The sequence below is a fragment of the Ambystoma mexicanum genome, chromosome 6p, assembly GCF_040938575.1.
Source record: "Ambystoma mexicanum isolate Mex_15411 chromosome 6p, UKY_AmexF1_1, whole genome shotgun sequence".
Lineage (NCBI taxonomy): Eukaryota > Metazoa > Chordata > Amphibia > Caudata > Ambystomatidae > Ambystoma > Ambystoma mexicanum.
In genome coordinates, this window is record NC_090935.1 from 1,520,109,356 (window position 1) to 1,520,127,664 (window position 18,309).

The window sequence follows — 18,309 nt, forward strand, 5'->3', positions numbered from 1 at the left end:
AATTCAAGATGGTCACTCTTTCTCAGATCCTTCAAGCTCTCCATCTTCAGGATTGGTTGGTGTCATTGGACCTTCAGGAAACTTATTTTCATGGGCCAATCCCTCTCAAGCACAGGAAATACCTGAGGTTCACCGTTGGTGGCTCGCACTATCAGTTTCGAGTCCTGCCATTCGGGGTGACCTCCGCCCGAGGGTATTCACCAAGCTGATGTTGGTGGGGGTGGCAGCGCATCTCAGGAGAGGGGGGATTCACGTCTATCCCTACACTAGACGATTGGCTGATCAGGATACGTTCTCCCGAACAAGCCCTAGATCATCTCAACGTTACCTGCCACTCTCTTCACAGACTGGGCTTTTCCCTCAATTTCAAGAAGTCCCATATGACACCTTGCCAACAGCTCCTATACATCAGGGCAGTTTTAGACACTTCTTTGGGAAAGTGCTCGCCACCCAAGGTGAAGGTTCAAGACATTCTCCAGATGCTAACCAAATTCCAAAATGTCCAGGATCTTCTGGCCTTCGAGTTCTGGAGGTTGCTCAGCCACATGGCATCCTGCATTTTCCTGGTGCCGGAGGTCCGCTTATGAATGAGATCCCTTCAATGGGCTCTCCGATCGCAATGGTCCCAGTACTCAGGACGGATGTCGGACCGGCTTCAGATTCCGGCCAGGGTTGCACAGGATCTTCTGTGAATGCGAGGAGACTGTTGTGAAGGGCGAACACTTTTGGCAACCATAGCCGGAGATCACTGTAGTGACAGACGCCTCACTCACGGGGTGGGGAGCTCATGCCAACGATTTGACTGTCAGCAGTCGTTGGTCTCCATCAGAGTCCAAGCTACACATCAATCTTTTGGAGCTGAGGGCAGTCAGACTAGCGTGGAAGGCTTTTCTGCCATCTGTACGGGGAAAGAATGTCTTATTCATGACGGACAATACGGTGGCCATGCACTACCTCAACAAGAGGGGAGGAGTAGGATCACTACCACTGTGCAGAGAGGCAATGCAGCTTTGGTATTGGGCTATTTAACATGGAATCTCCCTATCAGTGGTTCACCTGGCTGGGGAGGAGAACAAATCGGTGGACGCTCTGAGTAGGCAGAGCACAGTCTCCCACAAGTGGGAACTAGCTCAGGAAGTCCTTCAAGAGATCTTCGCCATTTGGGGAACCCCTCAAATAGATCTGTTCGCGACCAGTATCACCTGGAAGTGCAAGCTGTACTACTCAAGGGAATTTCCTCCGAGAGGTGCTCTAGGGGACACGTTCTTGGTGGATTGGGAATTCCCTCTACTGTACGTGTTTACCCCTACCCGTCATTCAGGAGGTTGAGGAGGTTCGGGAGCCACATGATCCTCATTGCCCCGTATTGGGCCAGGAGAACGTGGTACCTGGACCTTCTGGATTTGTCCATCTGTCCTCCGATACGTCTTCTGCTAAGGGAGAATCTTCTCTTGTGAGAGGGGTGGGGGCGGGTTCTCCATCCAGAGTTCAACACTCTCAACCTTCACACTTGGTTTCTGAAAGGTTGAGGTACAAGGATTGGGACCTTCTGGATGACAAAATGGAGGTGTTGCTTTCGGCCAGGAGGCCAGCAACTAAGTGTCTGCACCGTTGCTGTTGGAATAGATTTTGTGACTGGTGCAGAGACAGGAATGTTGATCCTTTTAAGTGTAAAACACTGGATGTTCTATTCTTTCTGCTTTCATTGGCACATAAAGGCCTTCAAGTTGGTACCATTAAGGGTTACTTGGAAGCGCTTTTGAGTTTTAAGCGCTTATCAGAGGAATGTTCCTATTTTAACATCGCTCTGGTCACTCAGTTTTTAAAAGGGCTCACAAATGTGTTCCCACCTTCTACATTTCAGGTAACGGTGTGGGGCCTCAACCTGGTTTTAAAATTCCTTATGGGTACTAATTTTGAGCCATTGCACTCATGTCCTTTACGGTTATTGACCTTTAAGACTATCCTGTTGGTTGCTCTTACATCTGCTAGAAGAGTGAGCGTGTTGCAAGCGCTTTCTTCCAAGTAACCCTTTACTATATTCCACAAAGACAGAGGTGTATTGAGGGTGAAACCCTCCTTTTTGCCTAAGGTTGTTTTGAAATTTCACCCAAGGCAGAACATTGTGCTACCTGCATTCTATCCTCCTCCACATCCTAGTATGATGAGGAAAGGTTACATCGCTTGGATCCTAGGAGAGCGTTAAGCTTGTATGTTTCCAAGATGTCCAAATGGAGAGTGGACGACCAGATCTTTGTAGGGTATACCGGACATAGACTAGGCCGGGCTGTTTCCAAACAGACCTTGTCTAGATGGATCATCCTAGCTATTTCAGAATGCTACAGTCTGGCAGGCAAGGACCCTCTTTAGGGGTTACGTGCTCATTCCACCAAGGACATGGCCACATCAACAGCCCTGCAAAGGGGTGTCCCTATTAAAAACATCTGTGGTGCTGCAAGGTGGTCCTCTTTACACATGTTTACCAAGCATTACTCCCTGGATACTTCCCACGCTCAGGATGTCGCTTTTGGCAAGGCAGTCCTTTATTCTGCCCTTTGATTATTTTGCATGTCTAAATTCCTCACCCTCCTCCAATCATGGATACTGCTATGGGAGACTGTCAAAGATGAGGAATACTTTGGAGGACACAATCCATTCAAAGAACAAGTTACTTACCACTGGTAACGTTCTTTCGACTGGATGTTCCACCAAAGTATTCCTCATCGCCCTCCCAACCTACCCCTCTTCTGAATTTCCCATGCTATTACAGCTTTCGTTCCAGCGCCTCGATGTCTATGGGCTGCAGTGCGCTCTATAAATGTAAATAAATAAATAAAATAAAGCCTGAGTACTGTCCTGCCCGTGTTTATGGGTACTTCTGATACACAAAGAGGGGGAAAAACAGAACTGAGGCCAACGGGCATCGTGCATGCTACTTATAACATCGGATGACGTCACCCCTGACGGAGGCCTTCGAAGGAGATCGACTCGACACCATCGGCGCAGGGCGCCCTCTGCCAAACAGACGAAGCTGGACATTACATGTCAAAGATGAGGAATATGTTGGAGGAACATCCAGTCGAAAGAACGTTAACAGGGGTAAGTAACTTGTTTGTCTTTACCAAACAACTTTGGGTGATAGCTTCACCCCCGGCTCTCCCTCGGTCCGGCTCAGACCCCTCTTCTCTTTATTTTCTTGGCTGATGGCTTCACCCCTGGATCTCCCTCGGTCGGGCTCGGACCCCTCTTGCCTTTATACTCTTGGGTGATGGCTTCACCCCTGGATCTCCCTCGGTAGGGCTCGGACCCCTCTTCACATTCACAATCGTCCAATATCGTTGGGATTCACTTCCCTTTCTTTCACAGTGCTTGTAGATCAGTCTTTCGATTGTAAATGGGGCTCTTGAATTAGCACCCACGTGGTGTCGCTTTCCCTCTGCAGCTGGTCTCCCCTTCTCACTTTTAGGAGTTCATTCAAATTTCATTAGCTTTGGTTCAAAACGTGCCACTTTGCGATTCTCACTCAACACAGCCTGGTTCTTATTGGTTCTCCCCTCGACTCACCTGCTGTGATGAACCGCTTGGCTGTTGCCTTTTTGGAGTCAAGGTTCATACCACAGGCGCAGGAGCTTCCCTCGCTCCTGCTTATTGGCATAGGTTTGCCCCTTGTACCGTTGACATCTGCTGCAGGACATTCACGCTATTGTGCTCGGTCTTAGGCTCTCTTCCACAAAGGCTCTGCGGGTCTGGGACAAAAAAGGGCAAGGTCACTTCTCTCCTCGCCACCCTCTCGATTCCTTCCGCCTTTCTCCTTCTCTTGAACTGCTGCATGTTAGCTGTCTCATTGTGCTGTCTGCCCTGCTCGCCTTGCTCGTACAGTGCTCTCTGGCTCCACCTTTTATCCCTGTGGGGAAAAGGAAGGGCTGTCGGGTGTGTGTGATTTAATTCAATTGTCTGACTGTGCCTGACCCTTGTGTCAGAACATGTCAGGTAAACAGGTTTTGCATCCGTTCATTGTCTTAGGTGTGAAAAAGTATTTGTGTCGGGAAAAGGAGGGGGCAGGGGAGTTGGAGTCTCAGAGTATCCTACGGGATAAGGAAGGTTTGTGTAATGGTCGAAGAATGATTGGGATAAAGAACAGAACATAGGGGATGTTGTTCTGTCCTAGTAAGTTAGGATTTTGGAACATGACAGACAAAGGGACAGTATTTCTAGGGTTTGCGGCTAAGTGGTAATAGCTGGGGTTGTGACATGAACAAAGGGGATTGTGGGAATCATAGTGTTTTGTCTGATCAGGTTGGGAATACGAAAAATGATAATCAGGGGGATGGGAAGAAGGATGGGGAGTATTTGAATGGAGACCGGTGAGCCAAGGATTCTGGGAGATATGCTTTGTGGGTATAACCGGGTTTGGGACCTTAGAGGATTGATTACGTATTGAGGGGTTGTTGGATTTGGGACAGAGAGATCTAAACAGAGGAAGGGAGGCAGTTGCAATACAGCACATGAAAGCTTCAGCTATCCTGCCCTTCTCTCCTGCTCTGCCACAATACTACGTCTCACCTGGGGTATTCCCTCGCGTATAACCACAAGTTCCCCTACCCAGGTGATTTCCCCCCCCCCCCACTGGTTCACCCCCAGGAACTGGATCCAACAGTGAGGGCCGTGTCCTGGCCACCTGGGATTCGCAAGGTCTTACTGGGAGAATACCCTCAGTTTTCTCACAGGCTGACACCCAAAAGATACGTGATTGTGTCCTGTGTACATTGGTGAAAAAGATAAACCCTTCCCTATTCCCCTGCACCCCCCTCCATACATCCCATAGACCAAGGGCTTCAAACCTGTCCCTCAGCTAGGCCGATGCCACTCCCCCCCTCCCCCCATAGGAACAACACCCCCCCCCATACTCCTATCTAGTTCCCGGGACCATGCTAGATTGAAATCGCCCATCAGTATCATTTTGCCTTAAACAAACCCTTCTAGGACCTCCAGCAGTTCACTCAGAAACCCCTTTTGCCCCACATTTGGGGCATAGAGGGACGCCAGCGTGTATGTAGCCCCCACGTATTACCCCACCACGTTTATATTTCTGCCACCTTTGTCCGCCTGGGAGGCTTTAATCCTGAAGTCCAACCCATCCCTAATAACTAGTGCCACTCCACACTTCTTCATTGGATTTGAGGCATAATAAATAGTAGAGCAGCCCCTCAGTTTTAATCTTGCCTGATTTTTCCTCTGGAGGTGGGTCTCCTGAATTGCCAGCACATCGGGGGCGTATTTCCTAGTAAACAGTCCCAGTTTTTCCCTTTTGAGAGGGGAGTTGAGGCCTCTCACATTATGTGTGGACCACTTGAAGATTACCCTCCACCATGGCTCCCTGTGCTGCCTCTTACTCATATTCCCTCCCCTGCTCTGCTCCTCTCCCCGTCTCCGCCTCCTCTGCTCGCTTCCTGTTGCCCCATTCCCATGTCCCTCATATAGCCCTGTTTCCCCCAACTATCCTCATACCCCAGTCCCCTGCTTTCCCTCCTGCTCCTTCCCTGCGCCCACCCCCCCCCCCCCAACTTGGGGATGTCACCCCCTACCTGCCAACTTTTCTCTTTTCTCTCTTCTCTCCTACCCCCTTCTTCTCCCCCCCGGGCGCTACTGCCCTAAATGAAATCAAGATGGAGCGTCCTCCGATGCTCCTACTGGCCAAGCCAAGCATTCGTTGTCCACCACCCCTTTTAAATTTGGTCAAGTTACCGTTCTTCCTCTATTGTTGTTACCTATCATTCCTCCGTTTTCCCTGGATTCCCCCGGCTTGGGCTGTGGGCCCCGTAGGGTGGCTCTTCACCTGCGTCGTTCTCCCACTGTTGTACATTCCCATATACAGGTCCTCGACTGATTCTCCGCTTGTTGGAGGCATTCTTCCTCGTGTCCTTGTGTCGTTTCCAGCTGTAGAAGATCTTCTCCCTCCTGCATGGATGTAATGCGTTTTTGGATCCATTCCCATTCAAATACCAGGCCAAAGGGGAAAGTCCATTTGTAGCGGATTCCTTTACTGGTCAACTACCTTACCACCGGACCCATCTGTCTCCCTTTAAGCAATGTGCTACCGGCCAAGTCCTGAAAAAGGGCTATTGTGGTGCCTTTGTATGTGACTGCTTCCTGCGTCTTGGCCGCTCGCAGGACAGTTTCCTTCAGCGCATAGCGTGAGAATGCCGCCAGCACGTCCCTCTGCCTGCCATTGAGGTCCCTAGCTGTCCTGACGGATCAGTGGATTCTATCCAGTTCAATGTTTTCTGGGCTTGTATCTCCCAGGAGGTCTGCAAAGATCCTCTGAACCTCCCCCTTTAGGTCCCTATCTGTAATGGATTCAGGAAGGGTTTTGACCCTTATTTGAATTCTCCTTGAGCGGTTCTCCATATTCTCCATATTCTCCATCTGCAGTTCCAGGTTTTGTGTGGCCACTTGGAGCGGCTCTATTGCTTCAACCTCTTGAAGCCACTTTTCCAGGAGATCCATCCTTTCCACTAGCTGGCCAACCTCCTGTCTAATTTCCGTTTGGGCCGAGTTAAGGTCTAATCTCATTAGCTGAAATTGCTCCTGGAATGCTTTCGTGAAGGTCGTCTGGAGGGACAAAGTGTCTTTGGTCTGACATTTCCAGGATCTCTCCCCTCTGCTGGGCCCACAAGGTGTTGATGGTGCCCGGCATGTCCACCGATGTCGCTGCCTGTTTGGAGGCCTTCGCTTTAGATGATTTGGGCATCTGTCTCATGCCCCTGACCGTCCGTCCTTCCTTCAGATACCTTCGCAGACGATCAGTTATCTTGTGCCGGGTCTCCTTATCCCCCTTTCCTGTTCTTGGGATGATCAAATGGATCACTGAGCCTCCCCATGTTGTCTGTTTGGTGCCTTATACGTCCTCCTGCCTTGATCTCACCCTGTGAGTGTCCTTAAATGGGTACATTCTGCCGTTGCGCCTCTGGGTGACTTCCTCTCCCTGGGCCTATGGCTAGGGGTCCGCCTGGGGGCCGTGTCTTGAGGTTCTTCCTTTCCGGGTCTCTTACCTTCTTATCTGTGCTCTGCAAGTGCTGCCCTTTCCTCGTCTCCTGCGGTACCAGCTGCTGCTCCTCTACTTTTTTTTTTAAACAATTATTATTTTGTATAACTTTAAGAACTTAGACATTGCATCTTTGAGTACATTGCGTCACATAACAAATCCCGTCTGTCTGCTTACTTGTACCCCCCCAAAAGCCCCCTACCCTCGCCTACCTTCCACCACATAATTCCATCCCCTCTCTCTATTACCTTCCACCAACCACCCTATTGTTAGCCCTCTCTTGTACAGGAGTATGCTCCACCTCTCTGATTTCCTGTGTAGAAGTGGCTAAATCTGCAATCATCTGTCTCCGGGCTTCCACCCCCCCTTCTTGTTCCGTACTCCTGCCTACTGCTTCTTGCCACACCATGGTCTCCGCATTCGCCCATTTCAGCAGGTCACTCCACCATACTTGCAAAAAAGGCCTCGTCCGCGCTTTCCACCCCATCGCTATCCTGAGTTTCGCTAGTATATATGCCAGATCCTTCAGCTTACTCACATGTTTAGCTCTCTTAGGCCTTGTGAAGCCCCCTAGTAGACAAGCGAGTGGTTATCAGATTTCCAAAGTGATATCCGCATTTGCCAATGCCTGGGTCACCTCCTCCCAGAATCTACCAATCTCTGTGCAGGCACAGAACATATGGACCAGAACTGCATTAACCTCTCCACATTTCTGGCATGATTGTGCTGCTGCTTGACTGAATTTCGCTATTCTATTCGGAGCTAGATGTGCTCTGTGGGTAATATATAATTAAGTCTGTTGGAGCCTTGCATTCCTAGACACCTTTTTGTGGTATGCTGTAGCTCAGTTCCACACCATGCCTGACATTGGTTCCTGCAAGTCTGTCTCCCACTGTTGCTTCGTCAGCCTCAACTCCTTCCCCACCTTGGACATTAGTTGCTCATATATGCGTGAGACTTCATGCCCACCTTCCGACACATCATAAAATGTTTCAATCGTGTCATTTAGTTGCAATGACGCTTCAGTCTCTAGCCACCTGCGCCTGCAATTCCTCAACAGGCAGGAGTATGTCAGGTGTTGCCCTGGGTGTACTCCTGTTTCTCTTGTCAGTTCCTCAAAATCTTTAGGCAAACCCTCCTTTATCAAATCCCCTACTATTGCCACCCCCTTAGGTTCCCAATATTTTCTCAAATTTCACCTCATTTGCTCATCAAGCGCTTCTAGCGCAACCAGCGGGATCTGCGGGGAATATGGTGCGACATTCCCTATCAAGTGACAGGCTATAAGCCACATTGCGCACCCCAATTTTAGCAACCTGGGCAAGCGGATCATGCGGGGGTCGGTAATCCATATAACTTTGTTCAGAAAGAACTGGGTTCTTGTCGTCTGCAACAGCCGCGACTCGTGTGTTTGTTCATCAGACAGCCATTTGGCTAGGAATTGAAACTGGCTAGCAACGAAATACACTTCAAAATTGGGCAGTTTTATACCCCCCCAGTTCATAAGAGTTCTGGAGCTTCCAAAATGCCACCCTGCATCTTGAGGTGTGCCATAGGAAGCTCTGGCATATACTATGCAGTTTTTTAAAGAACGGTCTCTGAATTGCAAATGGGACATTCGCAAAGAAATGAAGGAGCATCGGAGCGCTGCCCGTCCCATCATGGATAACGGCAATTTAGCCCAGAAAGACATGGAGTTTTTGATTTTGTTCACTGCTCTCAGTGTTCTGTGCATGTTCTGTCTGAGGATCGTGATAAAGGTCCTCCCCCAGGTACCGGAATGTGCCAATTTCCCATTTAATTGGCAGCACCGGCAACGTGCGCACCGGTTTCCCGACGTAACCCCCTAATGGGAACAGACTCGACTTCTGTGGGTTAATTGTTATGCCCGACAAAGCTGCATATCGCTCCTTCACATCTAGGATGTATTGCAAATTTGTCTCTGGGTGTTGCAAGCAGAGGAGCATATCATCTGCGTACAATGAGATCAAATGCCTTCCTCCTGGCGTGTCTTTCCCTGCTTCCCTATGTTCCTTCTGTAAATAAACCACCGGTGGCTCCAACACCAAAATAAATAGCATCAGATACCACGGACACCATTGCCTTTTGCCTTTGCTTATCTGCCACTGTTCTGAGATGATTGCGACCGTTTTGACCTTAGCTATTGGTTCGTTGTACAACAGTCTCACCCACTTGATGTATGTTGGTACCATACCAAGCCCTCCCAAAACCGCCACCAGCCACAGCCATCTAACCGAGTCAAATGCCTTGACTGTGTCAAGTGATGCAACCACGCATTGCCTTGTATCACCTTGAGTACAATCTATTATGTGGTGCAATCTATACAACTTAATGGTGATATTTCTGTATGGGACATGACCTGTCTGGTCCGAGGTGTATAAATTTGGCTATGACCAGTTTAAGCCTCAGTGTCATTACTGCATTGAGAATTTTCCCATCCTGATTCAGTAACAAAAGGGGCCTATATGAGCCACAGTAGATATCTGGCTTATTCGGTTTCGGAAGGGGGACAATCAATGACTCTCTTAAGGATCCAGACAATCTGCCCGTGTCCAATAATACATTAAGCATTTCCAACAGTGGGGGTAGGATTTTTGTGCTATATTCTTTGTAGAATTCCCTGGGAGCCCGTCTGCTCCCGGGACTTTGCCTGTCGGCAGTTCTTTGTTCACATACTCTAATTCTTCTAACGTGATGGGGACTTCCAACCTGTCTCATTCTTCTATGGTTAGCTTGGGCAGACTAATCTCTGTCAATGCTTCCTGTACCTCCGACATATAACACTCTTAGGTTTCCTCATATAATCGCCTATAATAGTCATAGAAACATTCATTTAAACCCTCTTGTGTCTCGCACAACGCTCCATATGGTCCCGCAATCGCCCTAACTGTCTCCCGTTTACTCTCGCTTTTATAGAGCCAGGCCAACAATTGCCCCAGCTGTCCCCTTCTGCATGTTGCCTCTTGATGTATTTCCTGTAGCTTAAGTTGCTTAACCTATTCCAATGCTTCCATCATTCCTGTTATAACTTGATCACCTCCTGTGCTTCTTCTAGGGACCTCTCCCCTGCTTGCGCTATGGCTTCTAGCCTTCCTTCTACTACCTACAGCTCTCATAAAATAACGTCTTGCATTCTTTTTGACTTTGATATGGCCGCTCCCCTCACCACCACTTTAAAAGCCTCCCACAGTGTACCTGCTGATTTCACACAGACCTTGTTATACCTGAAATATTCCTTCACCTTCTCCCTCAGATGTTCTTGGAACCCTGTATCTCTGAGTGCCTCAACCCTGAGTCTCCATGTTAGAATCCTAGCTCGGGGGAAGGCCCTGCCACGTGATGACTAGAGGAGCATGCTAAGAGAGGACCCTTGCCTTGTATTCTGCCTTTGTAAACTCTCAACAGTTCTTTTCCCGCAAACACGTAATCCAGCCTCCTGTAGAGGTTTGTAGAGGCCGTATAGTGAGAATATACCCTGTCTTGCGGATGCGTCGTTCTCCATACATCTGCCAACTTGAATGCGTGCAGTAATGTGTTTAAGACCTTCGCTGTGGGGGCTGTATGAGCAAATTTATCATCTGACCTGTCTAATACCGAGTATAGTGTACAATTGAAATCTCCTCCCCATATCAGCGCAGCATCCCTATACAGGCCTATAGTGGTATATAAGGATCTGAAATGGGCAGGTGTATCATGATTTGGGGCGTACGCATATTTCTCTATGGTGGCGTCATTACAAGTTTGCTGGTCTGGAAGTAACGGTGCTGGTAAGCTACCCGCACCGTTACTACCAGGCCGGCAAACTATGAGTTGTGCTTGCAGGTGCCTTTCTGCCCATCAGGTCTGACCTGGCAGTCTGGCGGCCACCCTCGTAATGAGGCCCTATATTCCACCTTCCCCCGTAGTATTATCATCCTGCCCTCTTTATCTGAGTAGGTCTGGAGGATCTAGAATGGGACTGTCGTTGCCACCAATATTAGTACCCCCCTGGCATATGCCAAGTATGATGAGCCTAAGGTCACCCCACCACACTTCCGTGCCAAGGTGTCCTGTCTATTTTTAGTTAGATGCGTTTCTTGCAGGAGGGCTATATATAGTTTTTGGTGTCTTAAATATGCCATTATTCTCTTTCGTTTGATGTAACTATTCAAGCCTCTAACATTCCAAGTTGCTATTCGAAATTCACCCATCCTATTTATGCATTTCCACACTCACTCCTTCGTTGTCCCGTTCCCGCACCCTCCACTATGTGTCTCTGTAGGCCAATATCCCATTAACTACCCAAACTCCCTGAACCCTCCCCCAACTTTTCCCAACATTTGCCCAGCGTCGAATCCGAAGCTCAGGCTTCCCCATATCTCACTCCTATCCCGGCTCTACTGCCGGTATTCGGGGAGCAGCCAGAGAATACTGAATTACCAGTATGCTACCTAATCTAAATGTGGGTGATAGTGTGATTTCTAGTGCCACTTAGATCTAAGTAGCACCAGTGATTCCTGCATTTAGCTAACTATACATTCCGCTTACGATTTTCAAACTATAATGTCTTTGTCGGATCATTTTGCCACAGCCACAGTACGGTTCATGTGAACCTTATTCAAACAATGCAGCCTCATTTATCACTTTCACTTCTTGTCTGAACAGGCCGACGGAGAGGGGAAACCAAAGTGTCCATCAATTTGTTCACATCGTCCGGAGTCTCGAAAAAAAAGCACAGTCTTTATGTATGATCTTCATTTTTGCTGAGTATAAGAACATGTATTTAACATTCGCTGTGCGTAACCTCCTCTTGATTGACACATAGTTAATTCCTTGCTTCTGCACCAGGAAAGTATATTGGAGGTACGCTTTGATGGTCGCCGATGCTCGGCTGATCATTCCTCCCTTCTGGAAGTGTTCTAGGATCCTTTCCCTGTCCTTGTAATTTAGTATCTTGGCTATGATCGGCTGAGGTGGAGCCCCAGTGGCAGTTTTCTTGTCAGGGCGCTATGCGCTGTTTCAACTGTGAACGATTGGGTGAGTGACTCGGCTCCTATCTCCTGCAACAGCATGTTTTCTATGAAGTTAGTCGAGTTCGAACCTTCCTCTCCTTCCGGAAGCCCAACAATCCGTACAGTGTTCCTACATGCCCGGCCTTCTGCCTCTTCCGCTCTGTTCCTGAGATTCTACACCTGTTGCTGCAGTATAGGGACTGCCTTGGAGTTTTCATTGCAACTGCTTGTGTTAGCTTTCACCTCTTTCTCTAGCACAATTGTGCGTTCTGTCAGTGCCCGAACATCTTGTCGCAAGAGGTTCACATCAATACTGATTGCATTGATTTTAAATTCCAATGTCGACTTCAACTCTGTTATGGCCTCCAGTATCTGCTCGTCATTCCGCTTGGGGGTCTCCTCGCCTCGTGCCACTTGTCCTGTTGTCTTCGCGTCGTCTGACGTTTGCACCGATTTGGCAAATGCGTCAAAAGATGACTGCTTCCCTTTAGTTTAGATGCCATTGTTGCACCCACTTGCCCTGCAGCGCTCTCTTCCTCTACTACCAGCGTGTTACATTAGCCGTTTTGTCATTATGTTGTGTTGAGCAGTGTCTCTGATGGTACACTTATTCAGCACACTGTGTTCAAATTCCTTCCTGGGGTTTGTACTCGTTATTCAGCCCACACTTGCCCTGATGTCACCTCGCAGCACACCTGTGGCAGGGATTTTCACTGTTTTGTGATCACTCCGGCACGCCACTCATCGCCGCTGTATCTGCAGGCGCTTCAGCAGGAACTCTCAATGTCTGAGGGTAGCGTGCTAGTCCACTCTGTCCTCCACTATTTGCTGCCATCCCCCTTACTTTATCTCTCCTTTAATTCAGACCTTGCTCTTGCCGTTGGTCTCCATCTGCCTCAGTGACTCCCAACGTGTGTTGCTTGGTATTGTCTGAAGTGTGCACTCCCTATCTTGGCTCTGATGCGTCTGTGCTTCTTACAGATCTGAGCTATTCTGCTCCAGGGAGCAAACCGTTCATGATCTGTGTGTTCCTCTGGAGTCTTCTGCTCCGGGGCTACTGCACCACCAAGTATCACCACACGCCACCCCACCTGTATTGCAGCTCACCGGTCTGGTGTGAAGTTGCAGGCCTCTTACAACAGTCTGGAGTGTTCTGGTTGTGGATATGCACCATCCTGTTGTGACCCTTGAAGGCTATATGCTGTTATAGCCTCTTACTTTGAAGCTGTAGTTCTAGCACGTCACATTGCAGCTGTATAGCCGGTTGAAGCTTAGTATGTCCTCTCTTCACCGCCTCAGATCCTTTGAAATCGCCTGCTCTTATTCTCCGTCGGCTGGCACTATGTCCATTCACTGCTAGACTTCTTTTCTGCCAGGTCGTGCTGATCGGCTCTGGAGCCGCACTCTGTTCTTTCGTTGATGTTATCTCTGACCTAGCAGTTTAATGGGCTGAGCCACCATGTCTCCAGACCACCGCCATAGGGTTCATCCATATGATCTACACCCCTCACAATACATACAGTATGCTGCAGTCAAGTGGCTGTGAGTTCTCTCTGGCGTGCAATTTCCAACCCTGCTTCACTGCTCACAGTGTGAATCAGTCTCACCCAGTGTCGTGCACATTCTGTGCCTCCGGTGCATATGAGGACCTGTGTCTCTCCGGGCTCTGATCAATTTTGTATCTTCAGTGTGCTTTGTCTGCGCTTTCCTTGCCTCTGCTACTGTATCCTTTGTGAAATGACTAACAGAGTGTATTGGCAGCTCCCAGAGGGTTCACTCACATAGCCCTATATGATCTTGCTTTCAGGTTTTTTAACGTGTCGCCGCTGCTATCTTTTTTTGTTACACTGGGAGCAATTCACGCAAATCATGCCAGTGCGCCTACGGCTATGTATCCATTTACATACTGCTTGTGTGTTCATTGCCTGGTGGCGCGGCAAGGTTTCCAGGCTCCATATAATAGACTGTGCTGCGGTGCGTGTAGGTCACCCGGTGCCCGGAGCTTTGCTGCAAGCATCTGTTTCCTGCGATCTGAGTGCACTGCGCTCCCTTGTTTCAGCTCTTCAGCCCGTTTTCGTAATTCCACCGAGGCTCTCGCTTCAATCACCGCTGTGCAGATCTGCAGGACTGCTGCACATTCCCACTGGAGCCGATAGCTCCAACCTGCTGTGGACTGAACCTGTTTCGCCTTCAAACGGTTATTTTTCCTCTTTTGTTACGCTCGCCCGCCCAGTCCGTTGTCCTTGGTTGACTGTCATCTTGTTTCTTGGTCAGAGGGCTACAGCAATACTTCTCAGGCTCGCAGTACACATGGTATGGTGTCAATTGTTACATAATTATGCCCATGCTATGCCGTGCACGTTCATGCATATGTAGTTATGAGTTTACCAGTCGTGGCAAACTCTGTGCATAGTTTCTTGTCAGGCTCAGCAGGAGCACCACAGGATCACCTCCTCTCTCATGGCCCTGTAGCCATGCCCCAGCAGCCGCTCCTCTACTTCACTTTATGCAGCGTGTGACTAGTCAATCTTCTCCTGCTGTTTCCCTGCTCCCGTGGTGCATGGCTTTCCTCCTTGTGACAGTGTCCTTGGGGGCCCTCCTCTCTTTCCTTCCGTGCTGGTGTTCCCCAATCAGTGAGGATTCCTGTCTTCCCGCTGCCATGGGGGATAGGCAGAAATTGAGGGACGGGCCCTTCCAAGTCCTTTCTAGTCGACTCTCCTATGCCGGGAGCCTCTTTTATTCTAGTACCGCCTCCCCGGGCTGCCCCACTCCACCTCCGCTCAGGGTCCTCTGAGGCATTGTGCTGCCACGATTAAGTCGCTACTGCCCTCTCAGCCTTAGCCAGCGGGGCGGTCTCAGAACTTCACTGCTACCGCCTGCCCGGCGGTGAGCGCCAATAGCATCTTCCACAGCTCAACACACTGCCTCACTCGCTAGCTCTGGTGCGGCGTGTCTTCTTGTGTCCCCCTGCTGGTTTCTTTGCAGGAGCCTGCCACTTCCCCAAGCTTTCCTCCGCCCGACAGTAAGTTTTCCTTGGCTCTGGGATGGTGGAGAAGCCTTTAAACCTTCCAGGGCTTACGGAGCGGCTGCCGACATGTTACCTAGTGTTGGCAACCATCTTGGATAGGTGGTTTTAAGTATGCAGGTTCCCTTCTGTTGACATATCCTTGAGGCTGCTGCTCAGACTGTCATTGGGCCCAGCCATCAAACATTTGAGGATTCCTGGAGCATCATGCAGACTGGGACCCTCTTAGCAGTTGCTGGGCTTCTCTGGGCATAATCTGCAAATAAACCACTCCTTTCCACCCACTTTCCTGTGCTGCAGTGACTTACTGAGGTTAATAGTTGGCTGTAGGGGAATCCAGATAGCTTTGGTAAGCCTGCTCAAGACTTCTAAGTAAGATAGGTGGTGATCTGTGTAGCTCATATATCCGAGTTGTTCTTGTTTTAATCCTTTGTTACTAGTGAATTAACAAACATTTTAACAATGAAAATGATCTATTGTGTATGCTTAATGTTTAACATATCCAATATAATGTGGCAACCTTTTTTTATTTGGGAAGAGTTGACCATATCAAGGCACATGCATTGAAGAATACTAAGCAAGCTTGAAACGTGTATTGTTACTTATATTAAAAGCCTGTTTTTATTCACAGACCAATATGGATTAAAGCATGTTTCCAGGTGGAATTTCGAAACTTGGAATGAACCAGACAATCATGATTTTGATAATGTGAATATGACTATCAAAGGTATGTTTCTTTGTGTCTTTGTGTCTGTGTGTCAATGGTGTTCTCATTGGATTTTTAGATGGATTGCTTGGTCCTTCACTGTGAATACTGTAAGGAGCTCATGGTGACAACAGCAAAGACGGACACAAGTGATCACTGTTGAAGGGTGTTTATTAAACTGTAAATGCAGGGTGGAAAAACCCCTAACCTAAACCTAAATCTAAGATGGGAGCAAGTTTCGACCATCAAATGAAAAATAAGGCAGTCCTTTTGGAGTCTTGTCAAAGTAAAAGACCTATACTAAAAAGAAACCTATTCCCAAATCCTTCCAACTAATTACAGAAAAAGTGTGGAATAGGGTTTTCAATAAAGAAAGAAGTGTTCACAAATAATAAGTCAGGATGTGATTGTCAGGGGTTTCCCTTCCCCACGTTTTGAGCATGGGACAAGGTGGATCTCCAGCTATCAGGTCATTCGATGGGTAAGTCTCTTTGATATGATAGTTTATTTATATAGCGCCTATACACAATGTGTTTCAAAGTGCTCCATAAAAAGTCTATTGCCTTCGGGTACCTGAGGTATTCAACAAAACAGACAAAAAAAATGTTGTTTTTTTTTCATATAAACTTTGGGTGATCATTTTTCACCCCTGGATCTCCCTCGGTCGGGCTCGGATACAAATGCCAAGGGGGACAATCCACTTCCCCAGGTCTTACAATACTTCTTGCACTCACAAAACGTAATGCCTTTTTAAACAGTGTCCCAGGGTTCACCCCATTCTGTCGGCCTCCCTCAGCCGGGTTCACTCTGGCAACCTTTTGCAAAACAGTTCACTGTGGACATCCCTCGGTCGGGTTCTCTCCCGTCAACACACTGTTCATAGGGGGTTCAGGCCTCGCCCCTTTTCATTAGCATCCCTCTGCACTGTTCATGCGCTAATTTTACTAAACGGGATTAATTTCCCTTTGCTTCACAATCATCTGTCGGTAAAAGACTTTTCGACGGTACAGAGGATTTTACAAGACCCCTGTACTGTGTACTGTACTGCACTGTCCCCGCCCCCTTCCCATGCACTTGTGCGATCTGAATGACACATGGCCTAGTAGGATCGTTGTCTGTCCTCCCTCTGTACCCCTCCCTTGCCTTGTCGCGCCTTGAAACACTTATGTATAGGCACGTTATTAATGCCATATCATATCATATCATATGACCACTTTGACCTCTTTTCGGCTTTTTCCTTTCTGGTTATGGCAGTTTATACCATTTGAATAGGGCACCTAATTCCACTCGTGTCTGCATACCCGTGTCTGCTGCGGCCCAAAAATGCCCCACTAATCAAACTTCTCCATGCACAGTCCCACCTGATAAGGAGGGGAAGGCAACTTGATTGATTTTGCAAGCATACAATGGCCACTTCCGCAACCACCATCAAGGAAGCAAATTTGGCTATCCTGTCCCTCAACGACAGGGAATGATGGTACAAGATGGGCCTGGTTTTGGACTTTCTGCTTGACTACATAAAAGACAAAGCTTTTGCACTAGTTTGTGAGGATGAGGCCATGCCGGACTACGCTATATCTGTGGTGGTCGATATTACAGAAACTGGGCCTCATTACAACTCTGGTGGTAGCCATGCCGGTAGAAACGTCAGGCTGCCGCCGGAGTCGTGTTTTTTTCTGGCACCTGGCTTTAGGGAATCACTGGAGCATTACAGTCCTGGCGATCCCTGAAGCCAGGCGCCTGAAAATGTTACTCCCCATTCCCACTTGAATCCCATAGGAGTCAATGGGAATGGGGAGGATCGAAGCACAGGCACTCTGGGCAACAGTACCGGTGCTCCTGTCAAAGTTTGAGGGCGGGTGCCGTTCTGCCCGCCAGGTCAGACCTGGCAGGCGGGACGGCACCCGCCTGCAGAACTCAGTGTGCCGGTCCGGTAACAGTGGTACTGGTAGCTTACCAGCACTGTTGTTAACGGACCGGCATACTCATAATGAGGCCCGCTGACTTCAGGCACTGGGGAAGTCCTATGCAGTAAGGGATGGTTCAAGGTGACTAATTTCTACCTAGAAGTGCAGTCTATGTTACTGGATATGCCTTTCGACATGGAGGACCTTTTTGTCAAAAATATCGATGAGACGCTTCAGGCCACTAAGCGCGATACTTATATGGTATGCTCCATCAACTGCATAAGCCCATTTATCCTGGATATCACATGACTACAGGCCCTTCTATCAGCCTCAGTCGTACCGGTCCAACACCTACAAGGGGATGTCCCAGGCATGCCGAGGGACTCAATGTTGCTTCGGTTCCTCTCACAGCTGGGGCCATTTTTCCAAGCAGATCTGACATGGTTCAGACCTTGCAGCTCCACTTTCACCCTATTGGGAGGGAAAAACTTTCCAATTTCGTAGAGTAGTGGCGTTCCATCACCACGACCACAGGGTGTTGTTTTTAATCCAGCACAAGTAGACATTGGAAGTCATTGGGTGCCTACTCTCCATTCCTTTCTTGTGAAAGGTAA

The 18,309-nt window shown here is 48.6% G+C and overlaps 1 protein-coding gene across 1 annotated transcript in view; it reads left to right on the forward strand.

Annotated features, from left to right (window-relative positions):
* Positions 1-18,309, forward strand: part of IDUA (alpha-L-iduronidase) — a 616,851-nt gene that overhangs the window by 224,227 nt on the left and 374,315 nt on the right. Inside the window, exon 5 of the mRNA XM_069626380.1 lies at positions 15,714-15,809. Coding sequence (XP_069482481.1) covers positions 15,714-15,809 — 96 coding nt within the window. The remainder of the gene's footprint in view (positions 1-15,713; positions 15,810-18,309) is intronic.